General features: G+C 38.1%; 1 protein-coding gene across 1 annotated transcript in view; it reads left to right on the forward strand.

Moving 5' to 3' along the window:
- Positions 1–1,174: 1,174 nt before the first annotated feature.
- Positions 1,175–19,552, forward strand: part of tmtops2b (teleost multiple tissue opsin 2b) — a 28,376-nt gene continuing 9,998 nt past the window's right edge. The window contains exons 1-2 of the mRNA XM_086090618.1: positions 1,175–1,899; positions 15,769–16,094. Coding sequence (XP_085946744.1) covers positions 1,527–1,899; positions 15,769–16,094 — 699 coding nt within the window. The 5' untranslated portion in view covers positions 1,175–1,526. The remainder of the gene's footprint in view (positions 1,900–15,768; positions 16,095–19,552) is intronic.

Consider the following 19,552-nt stretch of genomic DNA (forward strand, 5'->3'; position numbering starts at 1 on the left):
GTCACTCCTGTTGTGTGTTACTATATTGCTGCTGTCAGGTGGAATCGTACAGTGTTGGCCTCATATTGGACACACCAGCAATGTAGTACAGGGACAAACAAGATTGGCAAAGCTCACGTGGCACAGTTGTTTTCTCCCAACTTGAAGGTCATGAGTTCGTTCCTAAATGCTTAAGTAACATTTTTTTTAAACAAACTGGTAAAACATACTCAAAACTCTCCTTGTAAAAATTCCTTAGAATTTCTGAGTGAATACTGAAACATGGCTAAACATTTGAATATGTGATGGTAAGGATCTTCTAGTACCCATGTTTTCAACAGCCCTCGAAGAACCCCTTCTTCCAAAAAGGGTTCTCTGTATTGAAACGGTTCTTACAGGAACCCTTAGCCTCAAAATAACCCTTGAAGATTTTATAGATAGATAGAACTTTTGCCCTTCATGAAGAACCCTTTTGGAACCCTTATTTCTAAGCATGTACAGAATTTACTGCGTTGATACCTGAGAATGACATCACATTGCTCAGGGCTCAGGTAACAACCAATCACTGCTCACCTGCTTTTTAATGCTGCATGATTGGTTGTTAAATAAAATCGTTGTGTGGGACCGGTTGATGTTATACCTTATTGATTACATTCTATTTTGTTAGTGTACAAGGTGTAAAACTCCAAGGTTGTGAAGATGAAAATATCAATAATTGAATACAACTATATATACAACAAGACTAAGCTATGTGATGCAGAAGACAGTAAGTCACACATGCTTTAGTTACAGTAGCAGTAGGCCTATGGAGTCTGGGATGTAAAAAAAATAGAAAAATAAAATAAAAATAAAAATAAAGTCTTAAATGTTGGTGTTATTATGAGTTTGTGAGTTTAGCGCAGTACTATAACAAAATGTGGAAAACGATAAACGATAAAGGCAAAATAAGTTCCGTATATATGTTTATTGGGGTCCGATAGGCTATCACTTGAGCCCAATAGGTGTTTTAGTGTGACTTGGACCTAGAGGGATAGAAATAGAGTCATGATGATGTCTCCGTCTCCTGCCGACAGTATGAGTAATAGACTCTCACTGAAAATAGATTTTTTTTTTTTTACAGGTCGCCTGCAGGAAGGATGAGGGAGAATGAGGGAGGGGGAAAACCTACAGTAAGATACAGTAAGAAGGGGAGAGTTGAAAGACGGTCGCTCCCACTATACCCACCCCTTCCCTGCAGCTCACGATGCGTGTATGACGTCAAAGGCGCCTTTAAAAAAGATACTGGACCTCGCCGTGAGGCGCACTTTCACGCAAAAACGGCGGCGGGCGTGGATTACATTGCGGCACGGGAAAGATGGGAGAAAAACGGTATTGTGGGACGAAACAATAAATAATAGTGATCCATTCAGATAGAAATGGAGAAGTTGGATGGCAAGTAACAGGTGGGACTGCGGGGCATCATTTTCATCATCACAACCAGTGGAATTTAAAAGGAATGCGCGCAAATATCTTGTAAAGTCCCCAAAAGTACAGCCAAGCTCTCATGCATGGACGCCAGGATGTTCTCTGGCCAGGCGGCTCTCAACTTGAGCGGCTCCAACCTGAGCGACGGCCCGGAGCTGGCGGAGCCGCCCGCCGAGGTGGAGGCGCGCCTGTCGTCCACCGGCTTCGCGGTGCTCTCCGTGGTGCTGGGCTTCATCATGACTTTCGGCTTCCTCAACAACTTGGTGGTGCTGCTGCTCTTCTGCAAGTTCAAGAAGCTACGCACGCCCGTCAACATGCTGTTGCTCAACATTAGCGTGAGCGACTTGCTGGTGTGCGTGTTCGGCACCACGCTCAGTTTCGCCTCCAGCATCCACGGACGCTGGCTGCTCGGCCCCAGCGGCTGCAGCTGGTACGGCTTCATCAACTCCTGCTTCGGTAAGCTTCGGGGCTATCGGCCGTGGTCACTTCATTAGGTGCACCGTACGCCTCTCTCCATCCGACCCGATTAGGTTCGTTGTGCAGAGAAGACCGTGTTAATTAGTTGCTCCCAAGGTGTTGTAGTATTGAGACCGGAACACATTTTGAAAGTCTGTCTAGTGTCGGTCTCGATCAGTATTTTCTGTCCAGACCGGTTAAAACAAGCCTCTGCTATTCTTCAACTTCATCGATGTGATAATAAGGAGAAGCACTTGGTAAAACAACAAATACCTTCAATTAACTCCATCACTCCCATAATGAATGCAACTTTCGCATTGTGACCTGTAACAGTACGGCACCGCGCCTCACGGTGGCGCCTCTTTGTTTTGTTGTGCCAATGGGTCACTTCTGTCAGATGTGAGGTGTGCGGATCCCAGAAACGTAGACGCAGATAAATGGTTTACAAAATGTATTGATAAAATGCGAACAATTGCAAAGTGTAAACAGAAAACGCTTACCAAATGGTAAGGGGCAAAAATGAACAGAATTCTGATTGGTAGACACGTGGGACAGGACTGAGGAGAACAGGGGGAAACAAAAACGAACGAGACAAGACACAAAATGAAACACAAATGGTACACACAGACAAACGTAATCTAAACTAAATCAATAAAAACATAGATCATGACGCATGAATGGACAATATGATTATAGTGAAATTGAATATCAAAACTTCACAAAATACTTCACTGATTTCTTTTTAGAAAGGCCCATCACCCAAAGTAAGGACGTTTCTCATGCATACCATCCAAAATAATGTTATTTTCCAAATTAAAGGCAGGTCCAATTTGCAATCAAGCGTTATTGGATTTTTCATTAGTTTTTATTTGGTTTTGACTTCTGTTGCTTAAATTCTATTCATTTTAATTAGTGTTTAGAGCACGTTTGGTCATTTGTAATGTTTTTTTGTTATTGTAAATGCTTTGTTCTAGTTTGTTTTTATTATAGTTTTAGTACATTGTTAGTTTTATCTTTTCTATAAATATATGGATATGTTTGTCAAGTTACAGTAATTTTCAGAGCCATAAGATGTTCGGTTAGTTTTCGTTTTCTTTTTTCTTTTTAAGAACTTTTGTTTTTATTTTATTTTGTTCATGAAAATGTTTCTTCAGTTTTGTTTAAACTATTTAGTCTGTTTTTGTTCACTATAATAATTCTGATGTACTTTACTGGACATGGGAAGTGGTGCCTCAGTTTATGTCATTACATCAGAATTCCGCTTCAACAGCAGCAACCAGTAAATCGTAACTCACCGTAGTCTGCCACTAAGCTACACTAACACAGTAGTAACATCATAATTACAGTAAATGTCTATACCAGATATAGAATCCAATTAAAAACATAAAATACAGCGCTAGCTGAGCGTGGCTTCTTGTGCTGCGTAACTACATTTGTACTCTTAAGCCATTGTGCAAACTAGATCGCGTGCCGTTTGTAACCTCAAAACAACGTATGTTGGAGGGCGCACCCTCAATTTTCTGCTACATGCTAAATGGTTTTGTTCTTTTCAATTTTGAAAGAAAACTTGCATGAACAATGGCAAATTGTCTTCACTTTTGACAGATATAAGCATTTCTTATTTAACAAAAATTGTACAAAAGTAATATAGTATATTTGTTAGTTGCTATTTTACATGACTTGTGATATCAAACTCAATTTGTCATTAAAAATAAGCAAGGGATTTCCAAAAAGATCCAGGAATGGTGTCACAAAGGATATACTTCAAACCCAAATTACGAGTTTTCCGCTTCAGTGAGATCCAGCCAATCAACCAGCATATCTACAAAGAGATCCTACAGCGTTTGCTTCATTTAGTGCACTCGGAGGTGAGACAACGCGTCTGCTCACAATGCCATGAGCATCTGACAATAACAGAAAAAAAAACATTGCCATACTGAAGTAAGCTCAAGGAGGCCTTTAAAGGGCACCTGTTTTAAAGACATGGACAATATCAAATTGGCAATGATGACGGCATGAATGTGTGGCAGATAAGGTTAGGAAAGTGTGTTTAACTCCTGTTGGATGACTTTGAAGGGGGAAACTTGTAATTTGGTTTTGCATACACCTGTCCTCGAACTTTTCTGACATTTTATACTAAGGTACTCGCGAAGGGCGGCTGATACCATTGAAATGCATGGCTGACGTGTTTCTAAGTATACTGCTTCTATGTCAATCCTCTCATATGCTTATTAAGATGCAATTTCCATAAGTGTATATATATGTTTATAATGTATAGAGTGCAATATAGCCGTGCTATTACCAAAATTTATAAATATTATTAGAATAAAGTTAGCTTTATTTTTGAAGTTTTTTTTTTTTTAGACCTCATCTACTGAGCATAAACTTGCCCACGGTTGTTCGAGTGGTTCATTTGCCACTTCAGTGCAGGTAGCGTGGGTTCTGTTCCCAAACAGTGATGTTATAAATGTGCATGTGAATGGTTGTGTCTCAATAAATTGTGATTGCCTGGCAACCATTCCAGGATGGCGATGGCCCATCACCCAAAGTCAGCCAGAGTAGGCTTCAGCTCCCCATGACCCTGAACAAAAAAAGTGCTATAGAAAATGGATGGCTCAAAATAGAAACCTCAGCTTTACACTCACAAATAAATAGTGCAATTTTCTCGATGCAAACATTACACCTCATCTCAATTAGACACACAATGCATAGTGTAGTATTGGAGTTGGCCTACTGTTGTGTTGGAAAAATAAATCACAGGCTTTATTTTTGGGACCTGTAACCTTGTCTGTCACAATTTGGTAAATTACATATTTTTTCATAAATCTGCAGCAGCCCACAAGGTGGGTGTCATTTTTATGAGATTTTTTATAAATTCTTGACCAATCTAAAGTATTGGAAATGGCTTGCTCTCTTTGACGATGCAATATTAATGGTTGAACAAACATGCTGTTTTGGGGGTCTCCTGAAATATGATGATTGTGGAAGTGCACAGATTCTGACAGATGCACACATGTCATGCCATTACAAAATAGAAAAGTCATGCCACCCTGCACAGCTGCACATATTGCACATGCCAAAAACTGCCATCTCTGAGCAAAGCAACAGCTCCACACCACCCACCCTAGCGGAAGTGGTGCCGCAATGTTTTCGTACCCTTTCATTCTAAATATGTGATCTGGTTCTCTGTGTACAAAATGTAATGACATATCAGGCTGGACTTTTTTCTCAATTAAGCAATGTTACAAATTGTACTCACTGCTGATTCTGCTGGCCTGATCATTACCTAATTTTAAGTTAGGTCTGCTTTGCTTAATGCTTTTTGAACCTCAGTGGTACTTTATTCAGTATTAGATAGATATCAGGAACTGGCAAACAACAACAGAAATGTGCTGATGTGTTTAAAATCCGCTTTGTACATTCCTTTGGAACTGAGCAAATAGCGTAACGCGGAATTGCCCAAAACAAACAAGGAGATGATCAATTTAAAAAAAAGAAAAAAAGACTGTGTACACATTTTCAACCCCCCCCCCCCCCAAAGGACTTTTACTCAAGGTTTATGCATGCATGTCTCCCATATTCCAGAAACAGGTTCCTCAAGGTAATTGAAGACTGAGTGTGAACGCTTATTTGTCTATATCTGCCCTACACACATCCCACTTACTTTTCTGCTTATTGTTCCTGATGTCAATCACCTGCAATACAATAACGTACGGCAATGTGGAAAAATTTGACATTCTATAATGTTCTCAGTTCCACCGTGTGCCATCTATATGTCTAATGGCCTTGCTGAGGTCATTTGCACATGGTGAATTGAAATACCGTCATTTAACGCCACAAGAGCAACGAGATGCATTTCAATAGAAATAAAATGTGTTTGCACATTAGGTGGAAGCCCAGAATGGATTATTCAAACAGAAATGAAGGACAGCACAACATTGGATGTAGTTTCATTCTTGAACAAAAAAAACCCCTCATCCACTGGAGTTGACATTGACTTTACATTGATAAAATAGAAGATGATGCACAAGTGAATACTCAACTGATTACTTGGAAATAGCTCAAGGCTGACCAGTCATCTCTGATTGGTCAGAAGCACATGACTAACTAATGTGGCACTTACAAATAAATAACAGTTGCCTTTGGGCAAAAGTCAGAATACATACCGGACTAGTCACATAAAGACAGACAACCATTCACAACATTACTGAGATGTGAATTGAACTCACAATGTCAAGTGAACCATTACACCACGGATGGACAACTTACTATAAAAGCTGGAGGGGCCACAATTTTTCATCAGTGCTACTGGGGGCCACAGGACCACGCACTTCCTAACTAGATGTATGACTAAAACACCATTTTTAATATGGACAAAATGCGTGCATATGTGTAAAATACATGCTCTTTAATATATTCCATTTTTCATAATACAATTCTCAATGCATGCCTAAAAGATCCACTGGCACTATCCCAACCCAACAACAAAGATTTGAAGCAAACATTTCCGCGAAGTAGAGGTCATTAAAATAACCTCTGATACTGTCTGTCAACTTAACGAGCTCTTCTTGCGGAGTTGCGTGAATGAGCGGCCATTTTGAAGTCTGTATTCAATTAACTTGTTTGTCTGCTTGTCCTGCAGTGCATGGAGGGGGCGGGAGAGGGATGGGGGTGGCGGATGAATGAGACACACGCATTGGCCTTACTAATTGTGGTCTGTTCTAAGAATAACTCACTCTTGATGTGACACTAACTTGCTAAGAAAAATGTCAACATTTTTTAAAACTTATCATGGTACACGTTTCTTAATTTGCGAAATATTTTATAGGTCTATATTGTTTAAAAATGTAATAGATTGTGTTGAATGAAAGAAAGCTGTTTTTATTTACTCAAATAATACAAAAAAAGGACAAAAATAGCAGCACAAATGGACCCAAATACAAATCCACAATAGAGTGAATCCGCAATAATCAAATCACAAAGTAGTGTATTTAGAAATATATATAAATACTGTGATTTTTTTTTTCTGTTGTAAAGGGCACTCTTGCATAAAACTTACCATTAATGATTAGCACAAAACTGCTAAACAGCAAACCAACATTAATCAACGGGGTCTGTTGCCCATCCCTACATTTAAAGTGTGAAAATTAAGGAGAACCAATGCAAACAAACGTCTCTTTTAAAAGTCCACTAAGAAAGCCTATTCATTTTTGCCGCCAGCACCATTTTTCAAATAAGACCATCTTGAAGAAAGCATTCCTGAACAGTTTTTGCTGCGTCAACAGCTGTCGTTGAGTACGAAGAGCCCTGACTGTTTTACTCTGACTGCATCTGTCAGCTTTTATCTTCCTTTTATAGTAGCGTGTGCGCACCCTGCACACTCCACAGTTTCTTTGGGGAGGGGAAGGTCGGAGTTTTTCTTACCTCATTTGAAGTCATGTCTCAGTTTGTCAACTGTGGCTGTCGCTTTAAGATCGTGCACGTACTCGCAGCGCACCATGAACGTGCCTGACACAGATGCTGCAGTTACGCTTTGGGCCAGAGGTGGCAGTTGCACGTAAAAAAGTGACAAACTGCACAAAGATCCTTTAAGGCTCTGAAGCAAAGAGCACCGAATTCCTTTAGCAATCCTGTTGCCCGGCAGGCTATTTGGAATGCTTCTGTACATCGCTCATGTTTCTTGTCCCCTCTCAAACTGCAGATCAATACAAATGTGTGGTTAATCACTTAATTTTTTTGCACGAGGGCTGCCGGATCCAGCAGTTGGCATGTAAACTGCAGACCATATTTTCTGGACTATAAGTCACAATTTTTTTTCGCACGCTTTGAACCCTGCAGCTCAAACCATGAAGTAGCTAATTTATGTATGCGGGCTAATGAGCTTCATGCCACCAATATTTTGACTTGCCCTCAAGTGTGCGTGTTCACTAGAGCAAAAAGAGGTCCCATTTTTTTAGAGGGACTGGTCTCACATCGGGGAGCGACAAAAGCTCTGCGATATAACCCACGAGCGAGCGAGGTGCAGCCTGATTTGGGATCAACATCTCTTGCATGACGTCACAAAGAAAATCCAGAAGAGTTATTTACAAGTGTTTTTTTGTTTTTGTAATTTAAAAGTAAAAAAAAAATCATTATTTGTAACACATATGATTATCTGTGTCAATATCCCATGTTCCAATGTGTGCTTATAGTCTGGTGTGACCTACAGCAACTGAGCTTTAAAAAAAACAAATTATATTTGATACTGAGTAGCAATTCAATTAGTGTGAATAAATAAACTCATCCTCCTGGTATGCTCTCTCTTAAAGGGCCCTTTTTTGTGCCCTGCGCAAATCCAGTGCAAAGCGCAGTCTAGCCATGCGCATGGGTGGAGTTTTCTTTCTTTTTGTAATTTCCTAGACGAGCGCAAGTAGAAGTCAAGTCGAGTCAGAAGTCAAATGTTAGCATTGTGGAAGGGAGCACAGCAGGCCAACGGAATGAGGTCCTCTCATTCCATTCAAGTTCAACAGCGGGAGCGTTTCATCCATCCATCCATTATCTGAACCGTCTCAGTGGCTGCATGTCAATTATACATGTATTTTCACTATTTATAAGCCGGCCCATTCCCTACCAACTGCGAGTAGCGGGGGTCCACTGCATATTTATTGACACCATTGCCATGGCCCATCCTTATAACACACAGTCTGAATTGCGGCAGTAATGTGTTTGTTGCAACTCCAACGGTGCTAATTATGAAGGTGTTTTAATGTTTACTGAAGCCTTAGTTGTGTGTGCAAAATGTGTGTATAGATCATTTCAAAAAACTAATAAAATAGCTAACTAAATTTACCCAGGGTAAAAGGAAAAAGTAGGTACAAGCGAGAGGATTAGAAGGTCAAGTTGATTTATTAATGCCAATATCATAGTCATGTTTTTCCCCAAACTGGGAATAATACGTGAGAATTAGATATGGATTGCATATTGCACAGGAATGCAAAATAACGCTATAGTGTAGTATGAAATCATTACATCATCACAATGTAGCATAGTAAGAAAAACTTTGTTGTGTTTTATACTGCAGTACTTTAGAAAATTAATATAAAATATCAGAAAAGTGTCTCCAACATTGGATCAAAATTTCAATGTGGACATTTCGCCAACATGTACTGACTTGATTATATGCTGACCAGTTCTAGGCAGCCACAGTTATCGTCAATTCTGCTTGCCAGTGATGATAATTCCCAACATTGCGTAAGACTGAGGACGCAGTCTAATTTTTGGCATAAAAGGGGCTATTTTGAAAAAGGCCTCTGGCCCCTTCTGTGTAAATACTTAATGACAAAAAAAAAGTCTCCAAAAAGTAAGATTATTATTTTTTTTTTTTTAAAGAACACAAGCGTTATTATTTCATTTCTTGTTGAAGTGGAAATCAGGTTGGCGGGGAAGAACATGTTTGTTATATTAAAATAAATTAAGGATCATGTTACATTACTAAACTGCAGAAGGGTAGCATCTACTGACGGGGTGGCATTTATTTGTACTTGTGGGATTATAATAACTGAAATACAGTAATAATAATAAAACAATCTTATATGTATGTTGCATTTCCAACGAAGTGAAAGTAGAGTTTAAAAAAAAAAGATCAACATGGATGAATGTAGCAAAATCTTAATATATGAAGCAAATTGGGTGGAGCTAATACAGAAAGACTTACAGCCCCCTAAAACGCTGGAGGTTTTTTTTCTGCTTCAGTGCTGCTGTTTTAGCTTGCAAAAGAAGTCAAAATCTTACTAGTTAACTTTTTGTCTGTATGTGCACTAGCATTTATGAACTGTGGTAATCATTTGCTACTCATTTTGACTACGGATGGTAAAAGCGAGGCTTTTATTTGTTTATTTGTCTCAAGTCAGCGACTAATTGAGGGAGAGCTTGTATTAGAGATGTTTTATTGTAATAGGTTACTGATCAAAAAGGGTTAAGACAGCGAGCCCTTTTTTTCGTAGACAAGCGTCCATGGTTGTTTGTGAATTTGGTAGACCGCAATATGCCTCGATAGGCAGTCCGATGAATTCAATTACACGCCCTTGGCGCATCTTACAATTTGGCGACCGAAAGTAGACTAGAGTTTAGACTACCTAAAACCAGGCCTAACTTGTGGTGCAGGTGGTGTAGTGGGATTTTGATGGATTTAAACGAGGCGCAGGCAGACAGATTCTGTTTGAGTTTTTAGGCCCCACAATAGTTTCAAGTTTCCTAATTTGTGTGACAATCGATATTCAGAGATAAAATCCAAAAAACTACGAAACATCCCAGTGTGTTTGTAACAAGAAGGTGAAACTTATATAAACATTAACTGTTGTTTTCAAGCTCTGAAACACCTTTGTCAAATAAAAACGCATACAAAACATGCACAATTTTTAATCGCTTTTAGCTTAATATATGTCACAATACAGGTTTGTGCAACTCATCCTTAAAGTGGAAGTCAACCTTAAACATTTCTTGACAATAATATGATATATGTGACTACTCTAAACATGACATTCTGATTAATATTACATTTGTGGAATATGAGTTATGAAGTAAAATCTAGCCGTTTTTATCCACCTCAGTGGGCGGCCATTTTGCCACTTGCTCTCGACTGAAGATAACATCAATGTTGCTCAGGTCTCAGGTAACAACCAATCCCAGTGCTGCTTCAGAAAACAAGTGAGCTGTGATTGGTTCTTGCCTGAGCCCTGAGCAACTGTGATGTCATCTTCAGTCGACAGTAAGTGGCAAAATGGCCGCCCACTGAGGTGGATAAAAACGACAGAATTTTGCTGCTTAACTCATATTCCACTAACACAATATTAACTCATTCGCTGCCATTGACAGCTATAGACGTCAAAAATTCATTTTAACTACTTCTATTAACTAATTTTTTTTCCATTTTTGTTAACAATAGTATGAAAACCTAGGATTTTTTTGGGGTACATTTAGAACAGATATAACATTTGTGATTAATCGTGAGTTAACTAGAAGCCATGCGATTAATTACGGTTACAAATTTTAATCGCCTGATGCCCCTAATTATTAATAATCTTTTGTTTAATTATATTTTTTAAAGAAAAGATTATAAAAAATTAGGAGAGTCATGCAATTACAAATTTTAATCGTAATTAATCGCATGACTTCCCTAGTTAACTCACGATTAATCACAAATTTTATATCTGTTCTAATACAATAAAAAAAAAAATAGGCTTTCATACTCTAACTAACTAAACTTAACTACCTAACTAAAGTGGAAAAAAATGTTAAACTAATAGAAATAGTTCAAATGAATTTTTGACGTCTATGGCCGTCAATGGCAGTGAATGAGTTAAACAGAATAGCATATTTTGAATACTGGGGCTGCATAGAACATATTAGTGCCCCAAAAAAGTTTTGGGTTTGACCACCTCTTTAAAAGTGCCACGTGAACATCGAAGTCTAAACCTATGCTGCTGACTTTTTCTTTAGTGATTCAGCAGTCAATGCTGAACAGCGGGGGCAACGCTAAGACGTCAGATATGATTCATCAGTTCGAAGTTCATCTCAGTGGGTGTCTCGCCACAGGAGCAGGCCAATTGAATGGTGAACCTTCTTGTTGTTTACACCCATCTCACTTTTGAAGAAATCTCCCAAAAGGGGGATAGCTTTTAGATTTTGTTTGTTGTTGTTCCCCCCCCCCCCCCCCCCCCGACTGCTAGTGTCCCACATGCTGCAATTTAAGTTCAATTTAGTGTGGAGCAGTGAGGATTAAATGTGAAGCACCACTAATGGAAGTAGGCTCTCTTCCAAGAAAACTACTTTCTAATGGTCTAATGGGCTTTTTTCCCCTTCTAATTTCTCTTCTACCATCAGTGTTAGACATCACACAGACAGCACAAACCATTCACAATAACTTAATAGCAGCGTAGATCAACACATTTGGATTCTGTTTTCAGGTCACATCAGAAGCAGAGACTTGTTGAAAGGCGGAATTCATTAGGGCTCAATCATAACTGTCCCGTAGGCCAAAGAGAAAAATTGGCATTGTTAGTCAACACTGGGAGGCTGTTAGATAATCTAGGGGCTGACAAAAGCAGGATATTACACACATTAAAGTTATTACTCAAAAAACTGTGCTGTAAATAAAACAAATATGTGCTACAATGACATTTTCTCAAGAATATCAGTGAAATATGAATACAATCATTGAGTGGGATAGACTCTTGGGGCCCTATTTTGTTCCCAGCTGAAGTCTAGCGCAAAGCACAGTCACGGGGGAGTTTTCTTTCGATTTGGTATTTTCCTAGATTCTGCACAGGTAGATTTGGGTCGTTGTGAAATGGAACACAGCCGACTTCCACCCCCATCGAAGAGGCTCCCCCTCATTCCCATTAAAATCAGGGCAGTGGAAGTGCACACATGCTTGACATTGTGGAAGCAGAAATTGACTCACTGGAGTCTGAGAAATGAAAGTGGGAACAGTGTGTTTATACCAGTAAAATGCAAGATCTCCTTTTTTTTTTCAAATTTTCAATTCAATTCAAAAAATTGTTTTCATTCTTTAAAAAAGATATGAAAAGGGAAAGAAATAAGGGAAACTTGTGGTATCTGCCCTTGATAAAAAAATTAAAAAATTTAAGTAAAATTTAGTAACAGACAATTGCTATGTATATTTCTCCAGTAAGTGAGCTTTTATTAAAAAAATTATAATAATATGATTTAGTTTTATAACCCAGATTGCTCCAAATACTGACACCTTCAGTTGAAATACATCTTTCTTTTTGTTTTGTTCTTTAGGTTTGGAAAAAATATTTGTTCCTCTTAATTTGTACACACTTTTCCTTTTTATAAATTTAGTTTGTATATTAACCGGTGCAAATCCATGATAGGCGTTGTACAATATTTTAAGGTGGTTAAATTCCATCAATTCATTGAATTTTAAAGTTTTTAGTTGTACAAATATTGGATTAGTGTGGTCTCTGTATCCACATCCAGACACGACCCGAATAGCACGTTTCTGTAAAAAAAAAAAATGGGTTCAGTATAGGTTTTGCAGACGCATCCGCACACTTCAATGCAATCAATGAATTATATAACAATAGCAAAGCATTCGAGTTCAATGTTTCTTTAACCTTGTGTAAAACGGCTACGGTTTGGGACACCTTCGATTTGACATGTTCTGTATGCGCTTTCCATGTTAAATGTTCTTCAATACACCAATACTTAAAAACTTGATTTCATTAGCCCTTTCTATTTCTATACCTTGCACAGTCAGTGTTGCTTCAACGTCCAAATTTCTACAACTGCCATTGAACCACTTCCCTTGCGGATGATATAGTCGTGGGTAATAGGAGACTGCCTTGCACCCCTTGCCTCCATGTGTATCGATTTTCACATGACGTTATGACTTTTAGATGATACTTTTTTTTCTTACAGCATTATGACCCACTACTTGTGCTATAAAGATGTTATTCTCATAAGACTTGGATTTTTTTTTTCTATCATTATCACAATTGCATTATGTCATATAGAAAATACATACTGTAAGGAAAGAAACAAACAGTGGCATCTGGTTGGCCCTTGCCACTTATTGGCCATTTTGTAAACGTTTCGAGACGATTAAAAGATTTGAACAATGACTAGAGGATTTTCACTGTTGGGCTTTGCCTGTGTTTCTTTCGGATGTTCCTGTAGCTGCTCCCGATTATTTGCTCCTGCTGTTTTGTTCTGCTCGCCCACATCCTGTGGAGACACATCGCTATCCACCCCGGCGAGTGATTGGGGGCAATATGTGGCTTAATCAAAACGAGCAGTTTGGGATATTGACCCTCACAGTTAGCTGTTTGGAGCCTTCGCTAAGCCCACAAAAATTCAACATCACTTTTCTCTAGCATCAAAGAAGGTTTGCTTGAAATCACTCTCCGAGGAGACCTCTTTGCTTATTTATAATTTTGTCTTGAAAGGGTGTTAAAGCACATGGCCTGTGGCAGCAGCTCCATCACGCAATGGAACGACAGCTGGGCTTAGTCCCCTCCTCAGCATCACGTCATGTTGTTGCATGTTAAGCCCACAATGAGACAGTAGCCCAACTCTGTCAAAAAGTAGGAAACATATCAAAGTGACAAAGCCGAGATTCAAACCAGGAACCGCTGAACTGTGATGCAGAAATGTGAACCACTTTGCACATGGATGCTAGCTTTCATTCACTCATTCACTCATATTTTATAACAATGTCAAAAGCCTCAGTTTATTTGTAAAGTGAAGTCATAGATTTGTTTCTAAATACATGACATTGTACATGTTTGAAGATAATTGCTGAAAATGAGCAAAGACTGAGAACCATGTTGTACTGAATTACATAGATACAGTAAACATTTGGAATGGTTGTTAACACCACATTTCTCTGTAATTTTTTCAAATTTACAAGGCTTATTTACTTTTGTTTTACAGTGTCTTAAAATATATATGTTTATGTTTTTAAAAAGGAAACCTGAAATGTGGCCAAAACATTGAAGAAGACACATAATTCCGATTCCTGATGTACAATTATTCACAAATAATGCCAAAGTAAGGTTTATTATGCCAAAGATACCTTTTGTAATTGCATAAATCATTTGTTTCCGTAACAATTAATGCACCACTCAAAGCTCTATAACCCAGATGAGATTAGTTATGGAAAATATCATTATTGTTGTGAATTTTCTAATGAATTGTTTGCTTAAAAAAAAAAATCACTGAATTGGGAAATTTGCATCAAAGGACTTGATGATGATGGATGGTCCTTCTAATTTTCATGGCAGCTGTTGTTATAATTTGTTAAGCATTGGATCAGTCAATTTGTCTTTTGCCATGCCACATGTGTGCTCTGTTTACTTGGTTTACAGAGTCCGCCTGTTGTTTTAAATGCCCCCACCCTAACTGCGATGCTTCCTGAATGCAAAAATGGAGTATTTTGAACCACAGAACAACCCTGATGTGTCAGGTTTGCATGTGCTTATTAATATCGTGATAGTATGAAATTGGAGAACACAGACTTAGTCAATTACAACGTTTACATGCAATATACACTCACAGAAATATTTCAAGTCTAACTTGAGATTTATGTATTTTTTTTACATGACAAATTCCCATTTCCTTTATTTTTTTATTCCATTTATACACTTCAGATATTGTACATATTAAGTTGTCAGCATAATGCTATTACTAACACAGTAGGTTTATGTATATATTTTTTTACTTCAGAAAACATGTCAAAATAACATAATTAAATAGAGTATATATAAAATTTCCGTGAATCATGACTAACTTATGATTCTTTCTGATGTGCGCAACTTGGCCAACAGTCGTGAAGACACAAACAAAGAAGACTCACTCAACTACTGTGGCTCAAATTTGCAGCAATATTTGCTTTTGTAGTTGATTCTCACAGAGGACACCGAAAATTTGCCACACTTGATCAGTTTTAAATTGTAATAACACCATTCACCACTAGATGGCAGCCATAACTTATTACATTTTTAAAACAGTTGGGTCAAAAGTAACCCAATTATGGATAAAAAATGGACCGATCCACTTTATGAATCAATTTGACCCAACTTTCTGGGTTGTTTTATACAAAATTACCTAATTTTCTAACCCAAGTAAAGGATCTGACCAATATTTATGAGGTGTTTTTTTTTACACTAACAGACCCATTTCTTGTCTCAAAGTTGGGACAAATTGACCCAAGATTCGAAAAATTGCTGATTCCATGGTAACCCATTGATCGATTTACGGATCAAACAGTTGGACATGTGTGCAAAAGCACTGGCAGCACAATGCTTCATGACTGCTTTTGTCTGCACATTCTGTTCTTTAACGCATCATTCCGTGCATTCCCAGGTATCGTGTCGCTGATTTCTCTGGTGATCCTCTCTTACGACCGCTACAGCACTCTGACCGTGTACAACAAGCGCGGTCCCAACTACCGCAAGCCCCTGTTGGCTGTCGGGGGATCATGGCTCTACTCTTTGTTCTGGACGGTGCCGCCGCTCTTGGGCTGGAGCAGCTACGGCATTGAGGGAGCCGGAACCAGCTGTTCAGTATCCTGGACGGTCCAGACGACCCAGTCGCACGCCTACATCATCTGCCTCTTCATCTTCTGCCTGGGGTTGCCTGTCCTGGTCATGATCTACTGCTATGGCAGGCTGCTCTGGGCTGTCAAACAGGTAGAAACTCTGCTGAAATGCGTGAAAGCATGTACAGCAATGAATTTCATCTTACCCGTGTTGGTGTTGCAAGATATTTATTTTGTCTTGAGGCACATCAGGTGGATAGATTAATGGATGGATGAAGGAATAGATGATGGATAGGATTATTTTCAAATCAGGCAAGATTTGACAGAAATGAGCACCTGAACATAAACTGATTGCACTTTCTTTCAAACTTAATTTATGGCAGATGCACAATCCGCACAATTAAAATTTGGTTTGACATGACTCAGCATGCACAATACTTCTAATGAAATAATGTTTATTCAATTCATTAAAAAATGTATCTTGGTTACACAGGATTTTCCAAAGTCAATTTGAATGGGATCAGATGTGTTACTGGAAAGGTAAAATTGGATTTACCATGTTAGAGTTCATTAAATGATAATTGCACAATCTGCATCCAATCCTGATTAAACTTGACTGATTTGCATTCTGATTGGATATGATTCCACAAATATTTTTTTAATCTTACCCTATTTATAATGATTGCAATGATTTAAATTTTCAATAACCGTAAAATAACTGATTGTCAACTAACTTTCAATGAAAATTCAGGTCGATAAATGCAAAACGGTAGATGTAGCGGCACGTAAACATACATTAGGCTATTTTGTGTACACCCCTTCACCATCCATAGGTTCAAGCAGTGGACAAGCAGTGAATGCCTCACTGTCAATAAACCCGAGTCGTAGTGTGCCGTACATCCATCTTCCAAATGTCAACTATAGATCCAGAGAGCGGCTGACAAATGAGATGATGCCATACATAGTGTGATATCGGTGTACTATTCACTGCTGCCTACTTTGATTGACAGCCCATAAATCAAGTGACTATCTATTGGTGGAATGTCCTGTGGTCATCCTTTGTGTTCTGAACGCGGGAAGAGGCAGTGTGAGCTTTTATCCCAGAGAGGGATGTGGAGCAGATTCAGGGAGATATGATAGAGGTAATGCGATGGCAACGTCACATTTTGTCCATCAATATGACAACTAATTGGGACAATCCCTCTAAATATATGATACATTTGATTTACATTTTTAAATGTTGTTTGCGGTTATGTTATACAATAAATTCAGATTCTGACCTGCTCCAGATGAAATCCGAGGCAGTGAGTGCATCTTTTGGATAGTATTGATGGTTTCTATAACTGTGATGTTGTTTTCAGATGTCTCCTTCTGTAATCAGTCTTATTCTATCACTGGAATGACTTCTCTAGTGTGCATAAGCCGCTTTTTATTCAAGAAGTAAGGATTAGCCTTCGCTTAGAATTACCAAGTGGGTTACATTAACCGAATTGTTTAGTGCTGTTTCATTAATGCCCTTCAATTGTACCTAAAAGCAATTAGTAGCAGATTCTTGCATCTTGAATGGCTTGTCATTTTCTACTACCTTGACACACAAGTTTTTACCTTACTGACACTTGTGCACCAAGTATAAAACGTTTCTAAGCCCCACAATTCTACAATTAAAGTGGAAGTCAACATTTATTGACAATATTATGTTCTATGTGATCTCATTAGTCTAAACTTGACATTGTGATTAATATTGCATTTGTGGAATATGAATTATGAAGCAAAATCCAGCCGTTTTTATCCATCTCAAGGGGCGGCCATTTTGCCACTTGTTGTCGACTGAAGATGACATTACAGTTGCTCAGCGTTCAGGCAACGACCAATCACAGCTCACCCTGTTTTCTGAATCTGAGCTGTGATTGGTTGTTACGTGAGACCCGAGCAACATTGATGTCATTTTCAGTCGACAGCAAGTGGCAAAATGGCCGCCCCCTGAGATGGATGAAAACGGATGGATTTTGCTGCTTCATTCATATTCCACTAACACAATATTGACCAGAATACCATATATTATCGTCAATAAAAAAAATTGGGGGGGGGGGGGGTGACTTCCTCTTTAAAAAAAAAAAAAAAGGGCTAATCTAACTAATATTGGCTTGAATCTTAAGTTTAGCAAAATGTCCTTTGCAAAAAAAGTCCTTCAGATATTAGAATTTGGCCAGATGGTGGCGTTGGTCTCAAGCTTTGTTAGTTAAAGCTCATCTCGCCATAAATCAGACTGACTTGAAACTTGTAACACAAATGACCACCTCAAAGTTCTTTGCAAAAAAAATAAAATAAAAAATTGAGTTCAGACTTTAGATTTTCGCTCAATGACGGTTCTTTTCTCAATCTTGGAAGTGGCGCAATTTGACAGGCCAAACCTCACAATTCCCAGAGTCTTTTTGACTTGAGACCTCTCACACATTCAGCTCCATCCTTTTAAAATAAATGTGCCTTTTATCGCAGATTTATAAGTAACAGATGTGAATTCTGTTAATTTGCCTCAAAATAAAAATGATAAAAGGCCAAGCATCTCACTCGATAAGTCTGATTACTTCAAACGTATCACACAAGTTTGGCCCGATGTCATGTAAACAACTAAAGCCGTTCAAAAAAAATGAAAGCAAAAAATTATATTTAATGACTTGTTGTATGCGAGAGCATGCATCAAAGATCTTCCCTAACTCACGTTGCAATCACTTGTAAACTGATGGAGTATTACGGGGGATTTATTCACATGAGTACCCATCTGGCCGCTGAAGATCATTCTCAGATGTGTTTGTATAATGAAAGCACTAAATCTAGGCTACTTTACATGTTTGTCTTTATGTCCAAATGATGCCTCTGCCTGAAGAGTCCTCCAGGAAAGGACACCGTGCTCTATTTGTGATGCTTGGTTTAGCTTCTAATTTTGAGATTCATGTGTGATGTTTATCTTGTTCAAAGTAGATTAATTCCTATGGTTGTAGTTTTTAACTCATTCACTGCCATTGACGGCTATAGACGTCAAAATTCATTTGAACTATTTCTATTAGTTTAACATTTTTTTCCACTTTTGTTAACAAGAGTGTGAAAACCTAGATTTTTTTTATTGAACATTTAGAACAGATATCAAATTTGTGATTAATTGTGAGTTAACTAGAAGTCATGCGATTAATTACGGTTAAAAAATGTAATCGCCTGATGCCCCTAATTTTTTTATAATATTTTCTTTTTTTTTAAATTGCAACAGGCGATTTTTATTTTTTAAATTGTAATTAATCACATGGCTTCAATAATTAACTCACGATTAATCAATAATTTTATAACTGTTCTAAATGTACATTTTTTTATTTATTTTTTGGTTTTCATACTCTTATTAACAAAAGTGGAAAAAGTGTTAAACTATTAGAAATTGTTTAAATTCATTTTTGACGTCTATAGCCGTCAATGGCAGTGAATGAGTTAATGGTAAAGAACTCATACTGCATCATACTGATAGGACCAGCATTTTCAAATCACAGCAATTTTCAACCACTGTAGTAAATGTAACAATGGAAGCGTTAAACTGTATGTAGATCAAAACATACCACATATCAA

The sequence above is a fragment of the Leptonotus elevatus genome, chromosome 12 (genome assembly GCF_054856555.1).
Source record: "Leptonotus elevatus isolate MCC_2025b chromosome 12, RoL_Lele_1.0, whole genome shotgun sequence".
Classification (NCBI taxonomy): domain Eukaryota; kingdom Metazoa; phylum Chordata; class Actinopteri; order Syngnathiformes; family Syngnathidae; genus Leptonotus; species Leptonotus elevatus.